Below are 19,645 nucleotides of genomic sequence, written 5' to 3'. Positions count from 1 at the left end.
ACAGGGAGGGTTCTGGGATTGCTGATAAAGCACATGGCGACCAGCACCGCTTCCACCGAATCCTGTGTGTTAGATAGATTGGTCACAGCTCCTCGTCATACACAGCGTCACTGGGTAAACAGCCTCCCATGACTCTGTTCACACACACGGTCACACACGCGTAGTGTCTTCACACACACTCCTGGGGTCTGTCTGCTGTGCTCATCCATCACAAGACATGGCAGGGCCTTGAGGGTATGGATTCTGCAACGCTCAGCAGCTGTGGAGACAACAGCAAGACCTCGCTACACTGGAGACTATACTATGAAAACCTTCGTCATCACAGGCGAGAGACTACTGATTCAGTATTTGTTTTTAGTATACAGAAAATACATCAAATGTAAGGACAAAATGTCAAGGCAATCAACTTTAAGAACTAGTGAGTGAGGGAGTGACTGTGACAGAAGCTCTTTATTGCATTGGTAAAATGAAAACAATATCATAGAGGCTTTTCCACTGCGTTAAATACCTCTGCTCTACAGCAAGTAGCCTAGTAGACAGGAGGACCGGGGTCAGGCATTCCAGAAACAAGACGTTCACAAGGTGAATAGGGGGAAGGAACTAGGTCAGGGCTTATTGCTTCAGGGGGAACAAATAGAACAGTGGTTTTTCATAAAGTTTTTAAAGAAAAAAAAATCAAATAGTGAAATAGTAGGATTGCACTCAATCAGTCATTGTGACCCCCTGGCTTTGGTATAGTTTGTGACCCCCTGACCCCCTGGCTTTGGTATAGTCTTTAACTGGCCTCCGTGGAATCAGTTCTCTGAGGGGAGCGAGGCACTGTGCTGGGAGTCCAGACTTCCTGGATTTACTCAACCTTATTATGGCAGGAAACTCTGTGAATCAGGAAGCCACTGTGGCCTGTGTGCTTATGTCTGACCCCCCCCCCAATACCACACCTCTCTGTCTAAATCACTGGCTGCATGGTACTCACCAGAAACACGTCACAGAGAGAATAAAAGCCTGTCAACTAAGTCCAGTAAGTTTAACTATTAAGCTTCTGGGAGAGTTGACCATTCCAATAAAGAGGGATACTAGATTTAGAACTAAAATACACTTATAGAGTTTGTAACCAGCCAACTGACATGATACGCATACTTTAGCTGGAACTGCAGCGCCTCCTTTCTCCAATCGTCTGAGCAGTCCTCCGCTCCTCCATCCCGCTCTCCCCCCCTCTCCCCATGGGCCTCTCCTGAGACCGCTACAGTATGTAACAGGATCTACCACTGCAGCAAAAGGCCCTGTCCTCTCCTCTGTGCCTCTGGATCAGAGACGGCCAACTTTGATGGGGGTGGGGGCCACAGAAAAATCGGAACTCATGAGGGGCACAGTGGCGCGCAGGTTTGTGATCAAACATTGATTCCATTTGTGTGGCCCCCCTCTTGATCATTTTTTGTACGTTTTGGAGTTAATTCTGTGCAATTATACTAACTTTGCTATGGGGTGGAGAGGAAAATGAGCTGTTTAACAGCTTATTTCCTACAATTCTACACATTTTACTATACGGCAGAGAGAAATGTTTGCATTTGTTTATATGAAATGTGTGTGAGTGACGGTGACTAACAAAAATCAAATGGGGCCCCTCAGCCGGTAATTCGACCATGAAAGTAATTTAGCAATATATATTTTTTTTGTGCAGACTTGCTAATTGACGTTAGAGAAATACTGCTGAAGCACAACCAAATTTTGGAATTGCACCTTGTGTATTCTACTAATAGTAAATTGAGACCGACTAAGTTACTAAAAAATACACACTGAACAAAAATATAAACGCAACATGTAAAGTGTTGGTCCCATGTTTCATGAGCTGAAATAAAAGATCCCAGACATTTTCCATAGGCACAAAAAGCTTATTTCTCTCAAATTTTGTGCACAAATTTGTTTACATCCCTGTTAGTGAGCATTTCTCCTTTGCCAAGATATTCTATACACCTGACAGGTGTGGCATATCAAGAAGCTGATTAAACAGCATGATCATTACACAGGTGTACCTTCTGTTGTGAACAAGAAAAGGCCACTAAAATGTGCAATTTTGTCACACAAAACAATGCCACAGATGAGGTTGAGGAAGCATACAATTGGCATGTTGACTTCAGGAATGTCTACCAGAGCTGTTGCCAGAGAACCGAATGTTCCTTTCTCTACCATAAGCTGCCTCAAACGTCATTTTAGAGAATTTGGCAGTACGTCCAACCGGCCTCACAACCACAGACCATGTGTATGGCATCGTGTGGGAGAGCGGTATACTGATGTCAACGTTGTGAACAGAGTGCTCCATGGTGGCTGTGGGGTTATGGTATGGGCAGGCATAAGCTACGGACAATGAACACAATTGCATTTTATCAATGGCAATTTTAATGCACAGAGATACCGTGAAGGGATCCTGACGCCCCTCATGTTTCAGAATAATAATGTAGCAAGGATCTGTACACAATTCATGGAAGCGGAACATTTACAAGTTCTTCCATGGCCTGCATAGTCACCAGATATGTCACCCATTGAGCATGTTTGGGATGCTCTGGATCGACGTGTATGACAACGTGTTCCAGTTCCCGCCAATATCCAGCAACTTCGCACAGCCAACATTCCACAGGCCACAATCAACAGCCTGATCAATTCTATGCGAAGGGGATGTGTCACGCTGCATGAGGCAAATGGTGTTCACACCAGATACTGACTGGTTCTGATCCACGACCCTACTTGTTTTTTTAAGGTACCAGTGTCCAACAGATACATATCTGTATTCGCAGTCATGTGAAATCCATAGATTAGGGCATCATTAATTAATTTAAATTGACTGATTTCCTTATATGATCTTTGAAATGATTACATGTTGCGTCAGTTGCCCATCCCTGGATGTACACAATGCCTCAGTGGACTACACTAGTACTGCACTCAGCCCACTACACAAACACTCTTCCTGCATGCCAATGAGGCCCTGGGATCCTATAGTGATCCTCCAACAACAAAGGAACAGCACTAGACGGTGTGAAAGTATATCCACTGACGAACACCATTACAGTGAAACCAACTAAATCACAACAGTCTGATGCACTGAGGGAGTTACTCCCAGACAGGTAGAGTAAACTCTTTTAGGACAAATGCAGGATCAAGTCAGACCAAGCTAACTCTCTGTTCAGTCCCAACCATGGCAGGATAATAAACCTCAGTTCAAAAACTAAAAACTATTCACTCTTAAAGCTGAAAACAGTCAGAGTCTATCATGGCTTCCTTCAAGTCTATTTCAGGGGATCAATTTTCAGGGGAAAGAGATAGGGTTGCAGAGGAGGCTCACTAACCAGCTTGTTTGTAATGAGAATAACTGAGTTTGTCAGTTCCTGCTGACATAACTGAATTGAGGGGCTGGGGGGGGGGGGGGAATTCTGCTAAAAACCCAGGAGCCGGTTTCAGGCCGAGGTTATCAGTAGTGTGTACACTAAAAATACACAGAGGGCTACAAAACAGACAACAATCAGCTCAGACACTAATCCGCCAATCAGAGGGGCGTAGTCTGGTGCAGTGGAAACGATTCAGCAGCACCTGGTGTTGCGTTTCTCGAAATAGGTCTTCTATTTTTCCTGAGAACAGGCCATCCTCTAATTTTCCACTAAATTGTTCCCTTCATTAAATACAGATGTGTATCACTGGCTGTCTGGCTGATCATACCGTATGGAGTAAGACAGTAAGCCAGAGTCAGTGGAGAGGAATACAGGAGACTTACGTTTCCTCTCTGGCATGGAACTACATTGTTGCCCCCCTCTGTTGACTCTATAGCTAACCATGGGCTTTCCTATTGTACCAGGGACAAAGACAGATTGAGTGATGTTTTTGAGACCTTGGCTCTGCCAGTCCAGACATGGCTGTCATGTGCTGGTGACTGGTGGAGCAGGAAAGCTCTCAGACCTGTTTTCAATTACAGCGCTGGTCATTCCTGAGAGACTGGGTCATTCCTGAGAGACACAGAGAGGCAAGATGGCTGCCAGACCGCTTCCTACTGACACAGGTCAGACGGAATAAAGAAGTCTTGAGTCATCGGATCAGCGCAGTTTTCAGCCACATGTGAAATCCCAGTCCCACTTTAAACCACAACTTTTAAAAGCTTTATATACTGTAGCATTTATATTCATATACAGTAAGCACTACTATGCTTCACACATCATCTAGGCCTAGTCCCAGTGAGTCACCTGATGGTCCTGTATTTTGCGTCCCACCACCCGGAAGGCGTTGTTGCCCGTGTGGTGGTATATGTGCACTCTGCTGAAGCCCGTGGAGCCGCCGGCTGGAACCCATTTCTTATTGGCATCGTCATACACCATGACAGCGGCCCGCGCCTGACAGATACTCTGTTCACTGCAGAGAGAAGGAGAAGGAGAGAGAGAAAAAGAGCGAGAGACACATTAACAAGCAGCAGTACACAGGGGGACATTGGTTTTTACCTTAAGCAGAGCAGTAAGAATGAACTACCCCTCCAGATGATCAGAGTTAATCAAGCCTGGCCATCCCAGGGACATTCTTGGTCTCCTGAAAGTCAGGAAGTAATAGAGTGGCTGTCTGGGCGGGAAATGGTATTGGAGAAGTCGTTTATGTAATGACATTGGACATGATTAAAAGGAGAAGACTCTAAGGGAGTCAAATATCCATAAAGATATATCAGAGTGAGTGTGAATATACATGATAGGCAGTCCACCTGCAGAGGGGAAACCATACAGCCTAGGTCTAGTACTTAACAGTCACCCACCAGACTCCTGTCTGCCCACAGTGAGAACTGACAGGCCCATCTCACCACACAGGGCTCTGTTCAAAACTAATGCACTACACACCGAGTGTAAAAAACAATAAGGACTCCTGGTATTTCCATGGCAGACAAAGCTATGATCCCTTATTGATGTAACTTGTTAAATCCACTTCAAAATCAGCCTTGAAACAATTGAGACATGGATTGTGTATGTGTGCCATTCAAAGGGTGAATGGGAAAGACAAAATATTTAAGTGCCTTTGAACAGAGTATGGTAGTAGGTGCCAGGCGCACCAGTTTGTGTCAAACCACAACACTGCTGAGTTTCACACGCTCAACAGTTTCCCTTGTTCATTAAGAATAGTCGACCACCCAAAGGACATCCAGCCAATTTCACAACTGTGGGAAGCATTGGAGTCAACATGGGGGGTGAAACAAAAAATTTGAAAGGTGTCTTTACACTCACTGTATAGGCTATAGTAATGGGTGTCATTTGAGACTTGTCCAATGACAGTTGTGTAGGGTGATCCCTGACAACTGTTACAGACTAGCGGGACAAAACAAGTAGGCCAAGGCCCTGCCAGGCAGCAGAGTGAATGATTCACCAACATGCTTCACCCTCCCTCCCACTCCATAGCAACTACTCCAACGGGAGGAGACAGAGGAGCAGAATGTGAGAAGAGGAAAAGAGAGAGGAGGAAAAAAGTAAGAGAATGAGGAGAGAAAGCCAGGGGGACAAGGTACAGGATAGCAGAAGAGAGCCAGGGGACAGTGAGAGGAGAGAGAGAGAGAGAGAACCTCCCCACACAAACTCTCACCATGTGAGTGTCAGCAGGGGAGAAGGCAGTGTTGTTAACAACAAACCATGCAGGGGAAACGCCCGCGTTTTCCACTTTCTTCATTGAAAGAGGCTTGAAACATGTCTCTCTTCTCCACAGCTCTGCTTGATAAATCAGACTCCATTTCATCTGGCGGTTGTTTCAAATCAATCTAATCAAATCGAATTGGTCACATGCGCCGAATAAAACAGGTGTAGACATTTACCATTAAATGCTTACTTACGAGCTCTTTCCCAACAATGTAGTTAAAAAGAAAATTCACAAATAAAAAAAATTAAGAAATGGTAACACAAAATAACAATAACAAGACTATATACAAGGAGTACCGGCTCCGAGTCAATGTGCAGGGGTACGAGGTAGTTGAGGTAATATGTACATGTAATTAGATAATAAACAGAATAGTAACAGCGTCTGTGAAAGAGTGTGTGCAGCGACAATATGCGTGTGTGTTGGAGTGTCAGTGTGGTTAGTATGTGTGAGTGTGTGGGTAGAGTCCAGTGAGTGCACATAGAGCCAGTGCAATAATGGGGTCAAAACAAATAGCCATTTGATTAACAGTTCAGCTGTCTTATGGATTGGGGGTAGGAGTTGTTTAGGAGCCTTTTGGTCCCAGACTTGGCACTCTGGTACCGTTTTCCATATGGTAGCAGAGACAAGTCTTGGGTGGCTGAAGTCATTGAAAATGTCTAGGACCTTCCACTGACACCGCCAGGTATAGAGGTCCTGGATGTAGGGCTGGGCGGTATACCATATTTTACGATATACCGGTATTGATGCCGGGACAGGTTTGGGTTTTTACTTTACCTTCTATAAGGGCATTTGAATGTTTGGACAGTTAAATGTGACACCCTGTATGTAGTGTCCAATTATATAGTTTACATTGCTACTTGACTCATCTCTCTACGCTCCCTTTCTCTCCATGTCACTTTCCACAGACCTAGCACTGCCCGTCACTCAAGGAGCAAATGTTCCTCGACCACGACACTTACTTTATGGTCAACGCAGCACATGCAGCAATGTTGATGACAACGATGCTGTTTTCACTTCACTTCTTAATATAAATCCACTAGCATTCTATAATTACACTATTAGTTTGTGTTTGTTACATCTGCAAACAGATAACTTGCTAAGAAAATACAAACTAAGCCTAAATCTTGATAGCCGCTAATGCTAATCGCTAGTTAGCTGGCTCGCTAGCTAATACATTTACTGAGTCAGAGCAAACGTAATTAGCTATACAGCCTGATACTAACAGTGATGGTGTAGACCTGAATCAGCATGTTGTTTATGCAACAGTATCTTCTAAATCAAAGACGAATATGAGAAGCATGAATATGTTAGCTTCATGAAGTAGCTAAGCGAAAACATTCAATGTAGCCAAAGATTATAGTGTCCGAGGAAACACTTAACACTTTTGGTTCCTAACCTGTCACAATAACTCCTCCCTGGCATTTGTACTCGATGTCATGTCAAACTACACTGTATTCAAAGTAAGTACCCACTATTATATTCTATAGAATAATCATTATATTTCCATGATTCCAACAGTTCACCCAAGTGTTTTGCTCTAAAATCTCAATTGCAATATTTGGTTAAACATAAGGCCTACATTGTTTGCCCATATCATGCTGCCCTACGTGGCAGTGTCAAAATGACCTCAAATGAGTGCAGGATATGTAGAAATGTAAGAAAATGCTGAATTTTTTGGGGCTATCCTCTGTAGCGTCTTGCGGTCAAGATGCCGAGCAGTTGCCATACCAAGCAGTGATGCAGCCTGTCAAGATGCTCTCAATGGTGCAGCTGTAGAACTTTTTGAGGATCTGAGGGCCCATGCAAATCTTTTCAGCCTCCTGAGGGGGAAAAGGCGTTGTCGTGGCCTTTACACGACTGAGGAAACCAACGGGTGGAACAATGATTATTGATCTCTAGTCAGACCGGAGCTGGCCGAGAGACCGAGAGCAATTCCACAAAAGCCTCAAAGGGAGAAAACAAGATAACAGAACTGCACGGCTGGCTAAACACTGACAGGCCCTGGGCCTAGAGGGAGGAGGGGAGCTCCCAGACTTGATGTGGGAAGTGGATGCTTTGGAAGGAAGGAACAGGTACTAGAGTCTATGCACAAGTTACTCTTAAAAAACACTAAAATATTTAAAAATCGGAACAGTATTGTGGCGTAGCTGGAAGGTGATCTATCCTCTTTCAGAGAAAATCATCATTCCATTTTTACGTTCTATTAGCTACTGTGACTATCTTTAGAACTGAATTGCTTTAGCCGGGCAGAGACAGTTCTATATCTGCCTGCCTGCTATAGTCTGCCTGTAGTGACAGTTCTATATCTGCCTACCTGCTATAGCCTGTCTAGTGACAGTTCTATATCTGCCTGCTATATAGTCTGTCTGTAGAGACAGTTCTAGATCTGCCTGCCTGCTATATAGTCTGCCTGTAGTGACAGTTCTATATCTGCCTGCCTGCTATATAGTCTGCCTGTAGTGACAGTTCTATATCTGCCTGCCTGCTATATAGTCTGCCTGTAGTGACAGTTCTATATCTGCCTGCCTGCTATATAGTCTGCCTGTAGTGACAGTTCTATATCTGCCTACCTGCTATAGCCTGTCTAGTGACAGTTCTATATCTGCCTGCCTGCTATAGCCTGTCTAGTGACAGTTCTATATCTGCCTGCTATATAGTCTGTCTGTAGAGACAGTTCTAGATCTGCCTGCCTGCTATATAGTCTGCCTGTAGTGACAGTTCTATATCTGCCTGCCTGCTATATAGTCTGCCTGTAGTGACAGTTCTATATCTGCCTGCCTGCTATATAGTCTGCCTGTAGTGGCAGTTCTATATCTGCCTGCCTGCTATATAGTCTGCCTGTAGTGACAGTTCTATATCTGCCTACCTGCTATAGCCTGTCTAGTGACAGTTCTATATCTGCCTGCTATAGTCTGTCTGTAGAGACAGTTCTATATCTGCCTGCCTGCTATATAGTCTGCCTGTAGAGACAGTTCTATATCTGCCTGCCTGCTATATAGTCTGCCTGTAGTGACAGTTCTATATCTGCCTGCCTGCTATAGTCTGCCTGTAGTGACAGTTCTATATCTGCCTGCCTGCTATATAGTCTGCCTGTAGTGACAGTTCTATATCTGCCTGCCTGCTATATAGTCTGCCTGTAGTGACAGTTCTATATCTGCCTACCTGCTATAGCCTGTCTAGTGACAGTTCTATATCTGCCTGCTATAGTCTGTCTGTAGAGACAGTTCTATATCTGCCTGCCTGCTATATAGTCTGCCTGTAGTGACAGTTCTATATCTGCCTGCCTGCTATAGCCTGTCTAGTGACAGTTCTATATCTGCCTGCCTGCTAGTCTGCCTGTAGTGACAGTTCTATATCTGCCTGCCTGCTATAGCCTGTCTAGTGACAGTTCTATATCTGCCTGCCTGCTATAGTCTGCCTGTAGTGACAGTTCTATATCTGCCTGCCTGCCTGCTATAGCCTGTCTAGTGACAGTTCTATATCTGCCTGCCTGCTATATAGTCTGCCTGTAGTGACAGTTCTATATCTGCCTGCCTGCTATATAGTCTGCCTGTAGTGACAGTTCTATATCTGCCTGCTATATAGTCTGCCTGTAGTGACAGTTCTATATCTGCCTACCTGCTATAGCCTGTCTAGTGACAGTTCTATATCTGCCTGCTATAGTCTGTCTGTAGAGACAGTTCTATATCTGCCTGCCTGCTATATAGTCTGCCTGTAGTGACAGTTCTATATCTGCCTGCCTGCTATAGCCTGTCTAGTGACAGTTCTATATCTGCCTGCCTGCTAGTCTGCCTGTAGTGACAGTTCTATATCTGCCTGCCTGCTATAGCCTGTCTAGTGACAGTTCTATATCTGCCTGCCTGCTATAGTCTGCCTGTAGTGACAGTTCTATATCTGCCTGCCTGCTATAGCCTGTCTAGTGACAGTTCTATATCTGCCTGCCTGCTATATAGTCTGCCTGTAGTGACAGTTCTATATCTGCCTGCCTGCTATAGTCTGTCTGTAGTGACAGTTCTATATCTGCCTGCCTGCTATATAGTCTGCCTGTAGTGACAGTTCTATATCTGCCTGCCTGCTATAGTCTGTCTAGTGACAGTTCTATATCTGCCTGCTATAGTCTGCCTGTAGTGACAGTTCTATATCTGCCTGCTATAGTCTGCCTGTAGTGACAGTTCTATATCTGCCTGCCTGCTATAGCCTGTCTAGTGACAGTTCTATATCTGCCTGCTATATAGTCTGCCTGTAGTGACAGTTCTATATCTGCCTACCTGCTATAGTCTGTCTGTAGTGACAGTTCTATATATGCCTGCTATATAGTCTGCCTGTAGTGACAGTTCTATATCTGCCTGCCTGCTATAGTCTGTCTGTGGTGAAAGAGTGCTAATAACCTGCCAAGAGACTTGAACCCACGAATCCCAGTAGACACAGTAAGCTTCCTAGTCTTAACACACACACCTCCACTAGACACAGTCATCTTCCCAGTGTCAACACACACACGACAGCAATAAACCCCACAGTCCTCGGTAGAAAGGAAACACTGCATAACACAGAATGGAAGTATTGTGCAACAGTCAATCCTACTGCTTAGATAAAGAGATGACGCGGAACAGGAAAGGATGTGGTCAAAAACAGTTATATGTGGACCATGAACTAGGGCATAATATCCAATGCTAATGAATGGAGAAGAACAATGGAAATGGAGTGAGCTGTAAATTTATTCACAGACTACTGCTTTACTCCGTATTCAAATACATTCTATAACAAAGCTCCTAGTTTCACATTCCCACTGGTTTCCTTGTATCAGACGAGTCATGAAGGAGACGAGTCATAAAGGAGACTAATAATGAAGTACAGTATAGTGCTCTAGTCTAAACCACCAGAGAGAATCTGAAACATAACGCAGGCCTTTGGTAGCTGATCTGCCACCACTTTCCAACCACAGGCAACTGAAACCCAGAGGAATCCAACCCCAGACTAAGTGTCCAGGGCAGGGGAACATGTGTTAGTGGAGCCACACAGCCCTCTCAGTGGGATTGAGGTAGCAACGTGGCATTGGTGGTGGCAGGGCTGCCCTTCCCCATAAACATCACCGAGGGCGTTCATTACCCCTTCCCTTTCTTTATTAAAATCTGCACAGTCATCTAAGCAATGGTATTGGCTGACCACCAAACACATAACGGTTGAGTAATGTGTGTGTGTACCACAGCTTACTGTTGTCATAACACAGACACTGACCCAGAAAGGCTCTTCGCATCACTGAAGCTAAGGGAAATCAGAGGAATTGACAAAGCGAAACAATGAAGGTACTGTAAGTAGCTAGCTTCCCAGTGAAGGTTGTTGTGGAGTCCTGCCTAATAGATGTGCAGTGAGGAGTGTAGGAAAACAAAGCTAAGGACACTGGCTTCTCTCTCGTTGCAGATTGTAGCATTTCAAGACTGGCCTTAATGCTTTGTTAAGCAGACCCAGACAGACACACACCCTCTCATTATAGTCCTGATTCCATTCAGAGTCTCCTTATCTCCCCATTAGGCCCTCTCAGTACACCTACACAGCTGGCTCTGCATGGGCTCTCTTCAGCCTCTCTGAAGGACAGGGTGCAGTACTCCTCTGAGTATCACCACTCCCTTAGAGACATATCAGAAGGGGTCATATAGCGTGAACTCTATAGTAAACACAAACACAGTACACACAAAGCTGTAACGTTTGAGCTAGGTGGAATTGGAACACGAATAGGGGAGCGTTTACCTTCTTTCCCTTCATTAATGTTAATGTCTCTATACCAAAATATAACATCAAAGGGCCTGGATGTGAGAGATGAGGGAGAGCAAGCTAGCGGTGGTGACGTCAGAAAAGCACTCCAGGGACTAGCTAGACCTGCCTGCTTACGCAATACAGCGTCTGCCTTCTATAACCCTACCAAAGAACACATGGCAACATATCGCCGCTCTGTTTCTTACTGCTAAGAACAGGAATGCAAATTCTTTTGGAAGGAACACTCCATTATTTAGGTGTGTAAACGGGTCCAAATCATTATTTTCATCAACACAGTCGAATGAACAGACCCCATGTGGAGGTTTGTTTGACTGTCCAAGTCTTAGAAATAAAACTGTTCTCTGCAGTTTTCTGGATTTCCTTCAGACTCGTCAGTCAATCAGTCAGTCTCCCCTGGGGAAGACCGACAGCGCTTCCTCTGCCCCCTGTAGGCGCTACACCACAGGGAGGCCTCGGTCGATGGTTGTGTGGTTTCTGATTGTCCACATTGCCACAGAGAGAGCATAGCAACCCTGAGCCTTAAATGGTGTACTCGCATGCAGTGGTTAGGGCTAAACAAACAGGAATGTTGGCCTAGGAATCAGTCCGCAGTTTTAATGCCATGTTTGCTTTAACAAGCGGCTGAACTATGCTCTATACTCAAAACTAAATCCGAGGACGAACCCTGTAAATCTAAAACAAAACAAAGTATGACAAAAGAAACACGAAGGACAATGTTTTTTTCCCCACAACTCATGTTCTGAGGCTCTGTATAGATCTAGATAGAACTTGTTTGTTTTGGACTTAGCTCTGAATTTCCATGGCCAGCATGGTCTGCTCTGTGTGGCTGGATGAGAGGGCCAGGGAAGAGGGCAGGGTTGAGGGATGGGTTGCTGTTCATGGAGCAGTGACGGGAGACAGGCGCCCACAACTGCAGCATCCAACGGACACTCAACACTGGGGCAGATTTACTGCCCAACGCAGACAGAGCTAGCAAGGGGGAAGAGGCATCCAGGTATGGACACAGGAAGGCTGTACAACTCAATTAGCCGCTAACTGCTAACTAGAACCAGTCAGTTAAGCAGTCAAAATACCACACTAAGGGAAATGTGCAGGGAATGAGAAGAATATAGTAGTACTAAAACCAAGTCTATTGTTTGTTCGAAAATGAAAAAAAAAAAAAACATGAGTAGCCACGGTTACCGGACAAACCGTGAATATAATGTCAGTCACTGTGACAGAAACCACCTCCAATGAAGGCGTCTGCTAAATTACTGATATGTAAATGTAACGAGGGCTCATTTACCTGGAAAGTCAACCAAAGCAATATTGATTTGTCAGTTCAGCATTCTGACTGACGTGATTACGCGTAATCACATGTCAGTGAGGGGAAAGAAAATAATTCTTCCAGTCCATCTGGAAGGCATTAGGGGAGGGGATGAATGAGAGGTCCACAGGCAGTGGTATATAAAGTGTGTTGAGGGACTGGTGTGGGTCAAGGTTATGGTTCAAGACTTCAACTGGACCCAGAGTCCTGTAGAGCCAGAGTGAAGACTCCTAAGGGACACACACCCCCCACTGGGGCTAGCCTAGAACACTTTGACAGCAGCACAGCACACTTCCCCACATGGGCCTCCCGTGCAGCAGAGTGAACATACCAGTACTAGCCTCCACTGTCTGAAAACCAGAACCTGGCCCCTACTCAGGTGGCTACTTGCTTGCAGTGTCCCTCACACAGTGAATGAGGAGGAGCAGAATCTCAGGGCTAGCCTAGCCTGACACCAGAGTACTGCTGGCTAGAGATGGGATGCAACGGTACCCTTAACTCAACATGTGACCAGAGAGCGGACTGTTCTGTTCCTAGAATGCTTCCTTCAGAGCACAAAACGTGATATGCTTTCATTTGCTCAGCAAACAGCTCACAGAGGTAGTTTAAACACTCCTACGTTTTAACACTTTCTCCACAGCTCCAGACCTATAGCAGACAGAAATAATATTGTGGATTCCTCTCAGCTATGGTAGAAGAGCAGAAGGGGAGGCGTGAGAAATGTCACTGCTGTAAACTCACTGATGGTGGTGCCAGAAGCCTGCTGTTGTTCAGACTGTTAGAGGCCCAGTGTAGTTAGAGGTGTTGGACTGTGACCACCAGACCCCTGCTGAGAAATGAATGGAGGTCCAGTATCAAGGCTAATGCTAGCAGGCTAACGCTAGTATGCTAATCACTGAAAGACCTCAACCTCCCACTCCTCTTCAGCTTGTATTCAATTTAAAAAGACACCCGACTGATTACAGAGGTAAGATCTTAATTAGATCACCCTGTTGCACGAGAACGTGTAGTGTATTTGAGACTTGATTTTCCCTTACGAAAAATGTATCTATCAACCCCTACAAAAATGTCGGCTCAAATTAAGATCCTACATCTGTATGTCATCAATAAGGAATTCATATGACTCATAGATGGTTTGGTGATAGTCTGGACCATCTGTACAGCTTTGGCAAACATGTCTGGCATGACAACAATAGTCAGAGGCAGATCGTTAGAAGAGTTGGCTAGATAACACAGCGCTCTGTAGCCAGGATCGTTTCCAGCAGAAGCATTGGAACACTTTGTGGTCTTGTTATCCTTGAATGCACTGTAAATCCCAGTGTAAGAATGAAATACCATGAACACGCTACATTTTTCTAAACAGACTAAATCATGTAATAGAGATGGAAAGAGAAAGCCTTGATTGTCAGGAGTAGCACTACATGAACACTGAACAGTACAGTCAGTCGTTTCCAAGTTCAAGCTGTTCTCTTAAACGGCTGACAGTTGTACTGATGTCCCTAAAAGACAAGACAAGGTGTGTGTGTCGCTCTCAACCCCCTCCACAGCATGTCACAGTGCAGAAGGAACATTCTCAGTGGAAAGAGTGCAGAAAATGGATTCCTTTTCATTCACATGAAATCTCCCTCAGACCTTTCACACCATGTGAAACTAGTAATAAGGAAGACTGGTTGAAGGGGGGCATGTTGTGGAAATGTGCAGTGAGCCCCCTCCCTCACTAGTCACAATCCTTCATTGGCGCTTCACAAATTTTCTCCAAACTACAGCCATCGCCTTAGCAACACTGTGTAGGTGGGTGGGTTTTGGTTTGGATCCCTGGCTGCTTCCCCATAGCTGGGAAAGAGCGAGACACCCAGACTAAACCATTCATCGCTCTCACTATTTCACACACAGGCGTGGAGAGCATCAGACAAGAGGGATTGACCTATTGCCTTGGTGTGTGTGTGTGTGTGTGTGTGTGTGTGTGTGTGTGTGTGTGTCACTATGCTTGCATGCATGTCCACGGGTGGTGAGGGAGTGAGAACGTAAGATCACAACTGTTGTACTCAGTCATTACATCCTGCAGTCTGATTATCCTCCTTTCACACACACACAGTCAATCACCAGCAGCTGTTTTCCTGGTCCTGCCATACGTACCGCCAACACCTTACCTCACCTCTTACCTCCGCTCTGACGCCAGCCATACAGAGGGACCCCACTCCTCACCACCAACCAAACATAGTATAGCACAGAGGGAGCCCACTCCTCACCACCAACCAAACATAGTATAGCACAGAGGGAGCGGACCAACAGCTTAAAAATACACACCACTCACTGCCATGAGTCATGCATAACACAAGCAGATTTGGTGGGATAGACAGCGAGAGCAAAGGGGGGGGGGGGGGGGGGGAAGAGGGAGAGAGCGAGAGAGACAATGTTCATTCATGCTGCTTGATAGGCAGGACAATGTGAGGCATCACTGTAAAAACATTCAGGCGGGCCAGCTGCTGAGGTGACATCTCTGAGCTGGCTGAGGCTAAACTATATGGGCTGTATTTACGAGGCAGGGGAGGCCTGCCCTCAGCCGCTGGCACACAGACTGGAACACTCTAAAATGGGACAGTTGACTGACCATTAATACCTTCATAATGATGACTTTGTGAGCTGTTCACACTGGGGCTCATGCAGCAGAGGCGATCACAAAGCACAATTCAAATCTGAAATGTAGCTCAACTGGAAAACAGGAGGCATTCGTATGCTTTCAGGAGATAAGTGGAAATTGGGCACAACTTTATTACCTTCTGTGAAGCCACATTCTGAACGTGTGATATTTTCAGTACATGTGATGCAATCTTCCGGTCAGATGACAAGGGTCAGTACCAGCTCTCGTTCATCGGAGCAAGCGTGTTAACTGGTACATTCAGGATCAACACTTTCAACACAGGACTCAAGTGACATGGAGTAAGCTAGTCATAAATTCCAAAAATGTACCTTTCCAGGGAAAAACCTTTCTTAATCTTGTACTGTAGTAGCAGTTGTGAAGAACACAGACCATCCCTGTGGATTCAGTTCCACCCTAATGAAGTAATTCCCCATAGGACACAGAGGACCCATGGGACCACTAGATTACTGGGTCCTTCACTGGTGTGAGCAACAGATAGCTGCCTTTGATTGGCTGTAATTGGTCTGAGCTTTGACAGTACCATGGTAACCAGCTCCAGGTTGAACCCCTGGGGAGTGGCAGAATAAACCCTGTGCAGGTCTGTTCACCCACGACTTTAACACCAGTTTGCCGACAACACGGAAGTGGTAGGCCTCATCACCGACGACAATGACACGGCCTATAGGGAGGAGGTCAGAGACCTGCAGTGTAGTGCCAGGACAACAACGTCCCAATCAACGTCAGCAAGACAAAAAAGGTGCCGATCGTGGACTACCGGATTAGGAGGGCAGAGCACGCCCCCATTCACATTGGCGGAAAGCCCGAAAAATTTGTCTCAAGTCTTCTTGGGTATGACGCTACAAACTTGGCACACCTGTATTTGGGGAGTTTCTCCCATTCTTCTCTGCAGATCCTCTCATGCTCTGTCAGGTTGGATGGGGATCGCCGCTGCACAGCTATTTTCAGGTCTCTCCCGAGATGTTCGATCAGGTTCAAGTCCGGGCTCTAGCTGGGCCACTCAAGGACATTGAGACGTGTCCCGAAACCACTCCTGCATTGACATACACTGTCAACTGTGGGACCTTATATAGACAGGTGTGTGCCTTTCCAAATCATGTCCAATCAATCGAATTGACCACAGGTGGACTTCAATCAAGTTGAAGAAACATCTCAAGGATGATCAATGGAAACAGGATGCACCTGAGCTCAATTTCAACTTAAATGGCAAAGGGTCTGAATAATTATGTAAATATATATATTTAACAGTTTTCTCTTTTTCCATTATGGGGTATTGTATGTAGATTGATGAGCATTTTTTTTTCATCCATTGCAGAATAAGGCTGTAATGTAACAAAATGTGGAAAAAGTCAAGGAGGATGAATACTTTCCGAATGCATTGTGTGTGTATGCACACACGCACACATTTGCGCCCATCTCAGTGAACTAATCCATTGAGGAGGACTAAAAGCCAATTCATGCTTGATCCGAAAAGGTGGTCGGAGGCTCCATGTGGAGGGTGTGACAATTGTGGAGCCTACAGAGGCCAAATTGAGCTCAGTACCGCGTCACCATGCGCCTCCCAAATTCTGTAACAATGTGGAGGGCTCCATTGACATGATTGGTTGACGGTAGGCGGGGCAGTATATCATATATAAACACAAACTCACTTCATTGACAACAGCTTTTCACTGCTCCGCCCTAAATTCTGCTGAGGCCATATTACCATAAATGCAGCATGACCAATGCAGACATCGGCTTGACCATGCACTTCTCTGTCCAGAATACGCTCTCTCCCGCCAATTTGTGCACATTCATTGTTTGCGTTTGATTGTTAGTGTAAATCAATTCCCCTTTTACATTCTGTACATCACCAGTAGTACATGTACCATTCATTCCTAGAATTTGTAATATACGTTTGTTACTTTGGTTATGGTAAGGTAGCCTAGCGGTTAGAGCGTTGGACTTGTAACCGAAAGGTTGCAAGATCGAATCCCCAAGCTGACAAGGTAAAAATCTATCGTTCTGCCCTTTAACAACGCAGTTAACCCACTGTTCCTAGGCTGTCATTGAAAATAAGAATTTGTTCTTAACTGACTTGCCTAGTTAAATAAAAAATAAAATAGATTTGTTTAATGCATTCAATATTATTTTTCCAGTCTTTTGAGAATTTTACAGTCTACACTTGTGAGAAACAAGTTTGGATTTATTTCATTCCATTTACGAGTTGTCAACTGAGTCTTTGTTTGGAGCGCTCCTGTCCATGTTGAGTAACAACGTGCATGCATAGAAGTAGGCGTATAGGCTACCTGGCCTGAACACAAATGTAGGTATAGAAATGTGCCCATTTGGGGATCTGATAGTATTTCTGATTGGCTTAACACACCACCACTAATGACCGACCTGTGGATCTTCTCAAAGTAATGTTTCCTTCACCTCAAAACAGCAAGCAAACAAAGTCTGTTTTAACATCCATTGAGAATGACAATAGTTCCTCAAATGTACTTAAAATCTTTCCAGCTCTCTCCCTTTCGATAACCACTCAGTGTGAAAGGGAAAAATGTCATGCTCTGATCCAGTGGAAACGTCATAAAATCGGCCTAACTGATTACTCATTTTGGGTGCTGGTGCTGTTTATATTTAGGTACAGGAGCGCCACAATACTTTTGAAATAATATTCTACAAGAGGAACAGGAGCTCAAGCAGTAGAAAACTGGGAGGTGACGGTACTCAGCTCCAGTGAGCTCCTGCCCAAGTCCTGCTTCTTATCCCTTGAGCAAATAGCCTACATCTGTGTCTGTCCCGAGCTCACTGGGTAGGAAACTGAGGGCCCAGAATATTGTATACAATGCTGCAAGTTTGCTAGCACAAGTCTCTGAGCCAGACCCAAGTTAATAGTTGATACGTTTCAAATTTGTTGCAGACAGGCCACGTGTAGCCAATGTGATTTATTGGATTTTTTAAAATATATATATATATTTTTTTTAAATCTGGATATTTTCTATCTACAGGCTACAATGTTTTTATTTGTTTGCTTTATGTAGGCTATTTTTACATAGTTGGCAATATAAGTTACTTTAGGTTTTTATATCATTTAGCTTTGGATAGAATTTTGATTAAAAACGTGACAATGATTGAGATAAAGATAGTTTCATTTAATTTATAATAATATCATGAAAATGTGCATAAAAAAAAACATACTTGGCACGCAGATCGGTATAAGTGGTAAGATAAATTGGCATTCCACATGAAAAACATTGCCGACTCCTCGTGTAGCCCATTACCGGCAACTTCAGGAGAGTAATGGCAGAATCTGCGAAAGCCAGCAGGAGAATAGTTGTCAAGTTACATTTTTTTAAATGTTTATCCAGATCTCTGGCGCCCGACAAGCTGATTTTTATTTTTTTTAAACACATGGGTGTCTATATATGGAAAAATATGTTAAAAAATTTCAACCAAATAGATTGTTCGAAAGAACAGATGACTTTCAGTCAATTAAGATAAATTTTTGGGGGGTCGGGGACAGCCTTTACAACTCCTCACATAAACTGCTGCTATTATCAAATCCTGATTGCCTAGTCACTTTTACCCCTACCTACATGTACATATTAGCACAATTACCTCTACCTCGTACACTTGCACTCGGTACCGGTGCTACCAAACAGGTTCCACATACTGTAGTAACACAAAATAGACTATTTCCTTTTTTATTCTTAGCAAATTTGTCTTCATTTTTAACTCTGCATTGTTGATAAAGGGTAAGTATGCATTTCACGGTAAAGTTGTATTCGGCTCATGTGACAATAAAATTGTATTTGAGGTCTGTCTGGGGTTCTAACTGCAAGAGGTTCTAGTAGAGAGGTGTGGGAGAGACATTGTAATACAGTGTTGTCATACTAAAACTGCACCATGAGTACTCCCTCTGCACTCACCAGGTGTGAAGGATCATAACTCAATCAAAAAGCAGAAACAAACCAAACAGGTTCCACATAAACGGAATGAGACTGCAAAACGATGACATGGTAACTGAAAGAAAAACATGTCATACAGAATGTGTTTGAGGGGAAACTTAGTTTGCGTGCAGCCTCAACCCTCCAGAGGCTCCAGCCTTGTGAAAACACTGCTAGCTTCTGTGTGAGTGACAGCAGCAGCACTGTGTTTGTGAACACGCCAACCTCATCAGGCGTTTGAAGGGTGGCTAGCGGGACGGTGAGAAAGTGGCAGGTTAGTGCAAACTTGGACCAGTTCCTCCTCTGGAGGTGTTTTACCCTACTGGGCGCTGTGGG

The 19,645-nt window shown here is 44.6% G+C and overlaps 1 protein-coding gene across 1 annotated transcript in view; it reads right to left on the bottom strand.

Moving 5' to 3' along the window:
• enah (ENAH actin regulator) overlaps window positions 1-19,645 on the bottom strand; it is a 104,951-nt gene that overhangs the window by 82,182 nt on the left and 3,124 nt on the right. The window contains exon 2 of the mRNA XM_071370282.1: window positions 4,224-4,389. Within this exon, the coding sequence (XP_071226383.1) occupies window positions 4,224-4,389 (166 nt within the window). The remainder of the gene's footprint in view (window positions 1-4,223; window positions 4,390-19,645) is intronic.

The sequence above is a fragment of the Salvelinus alpinus genome, chromosome 27, assembly GCF_045679555.1.
Source record: "Salvelinus alpinus chromosome 27, SLU_Salpinus.1, whole genome shotgun sequence".
In the NCBI taxonomy this organism is placed as follows: Eukaryota; Metazoa; Chordata; class Actinopteri; order Salmoniformes; family Salmonidae; genus Salvelinus; species Salvelinus alpinus.
Note: the sequence above shows the minus strand (reverse complement) of the source record. Positions and strands in the feature narration are given on the sequence as shown.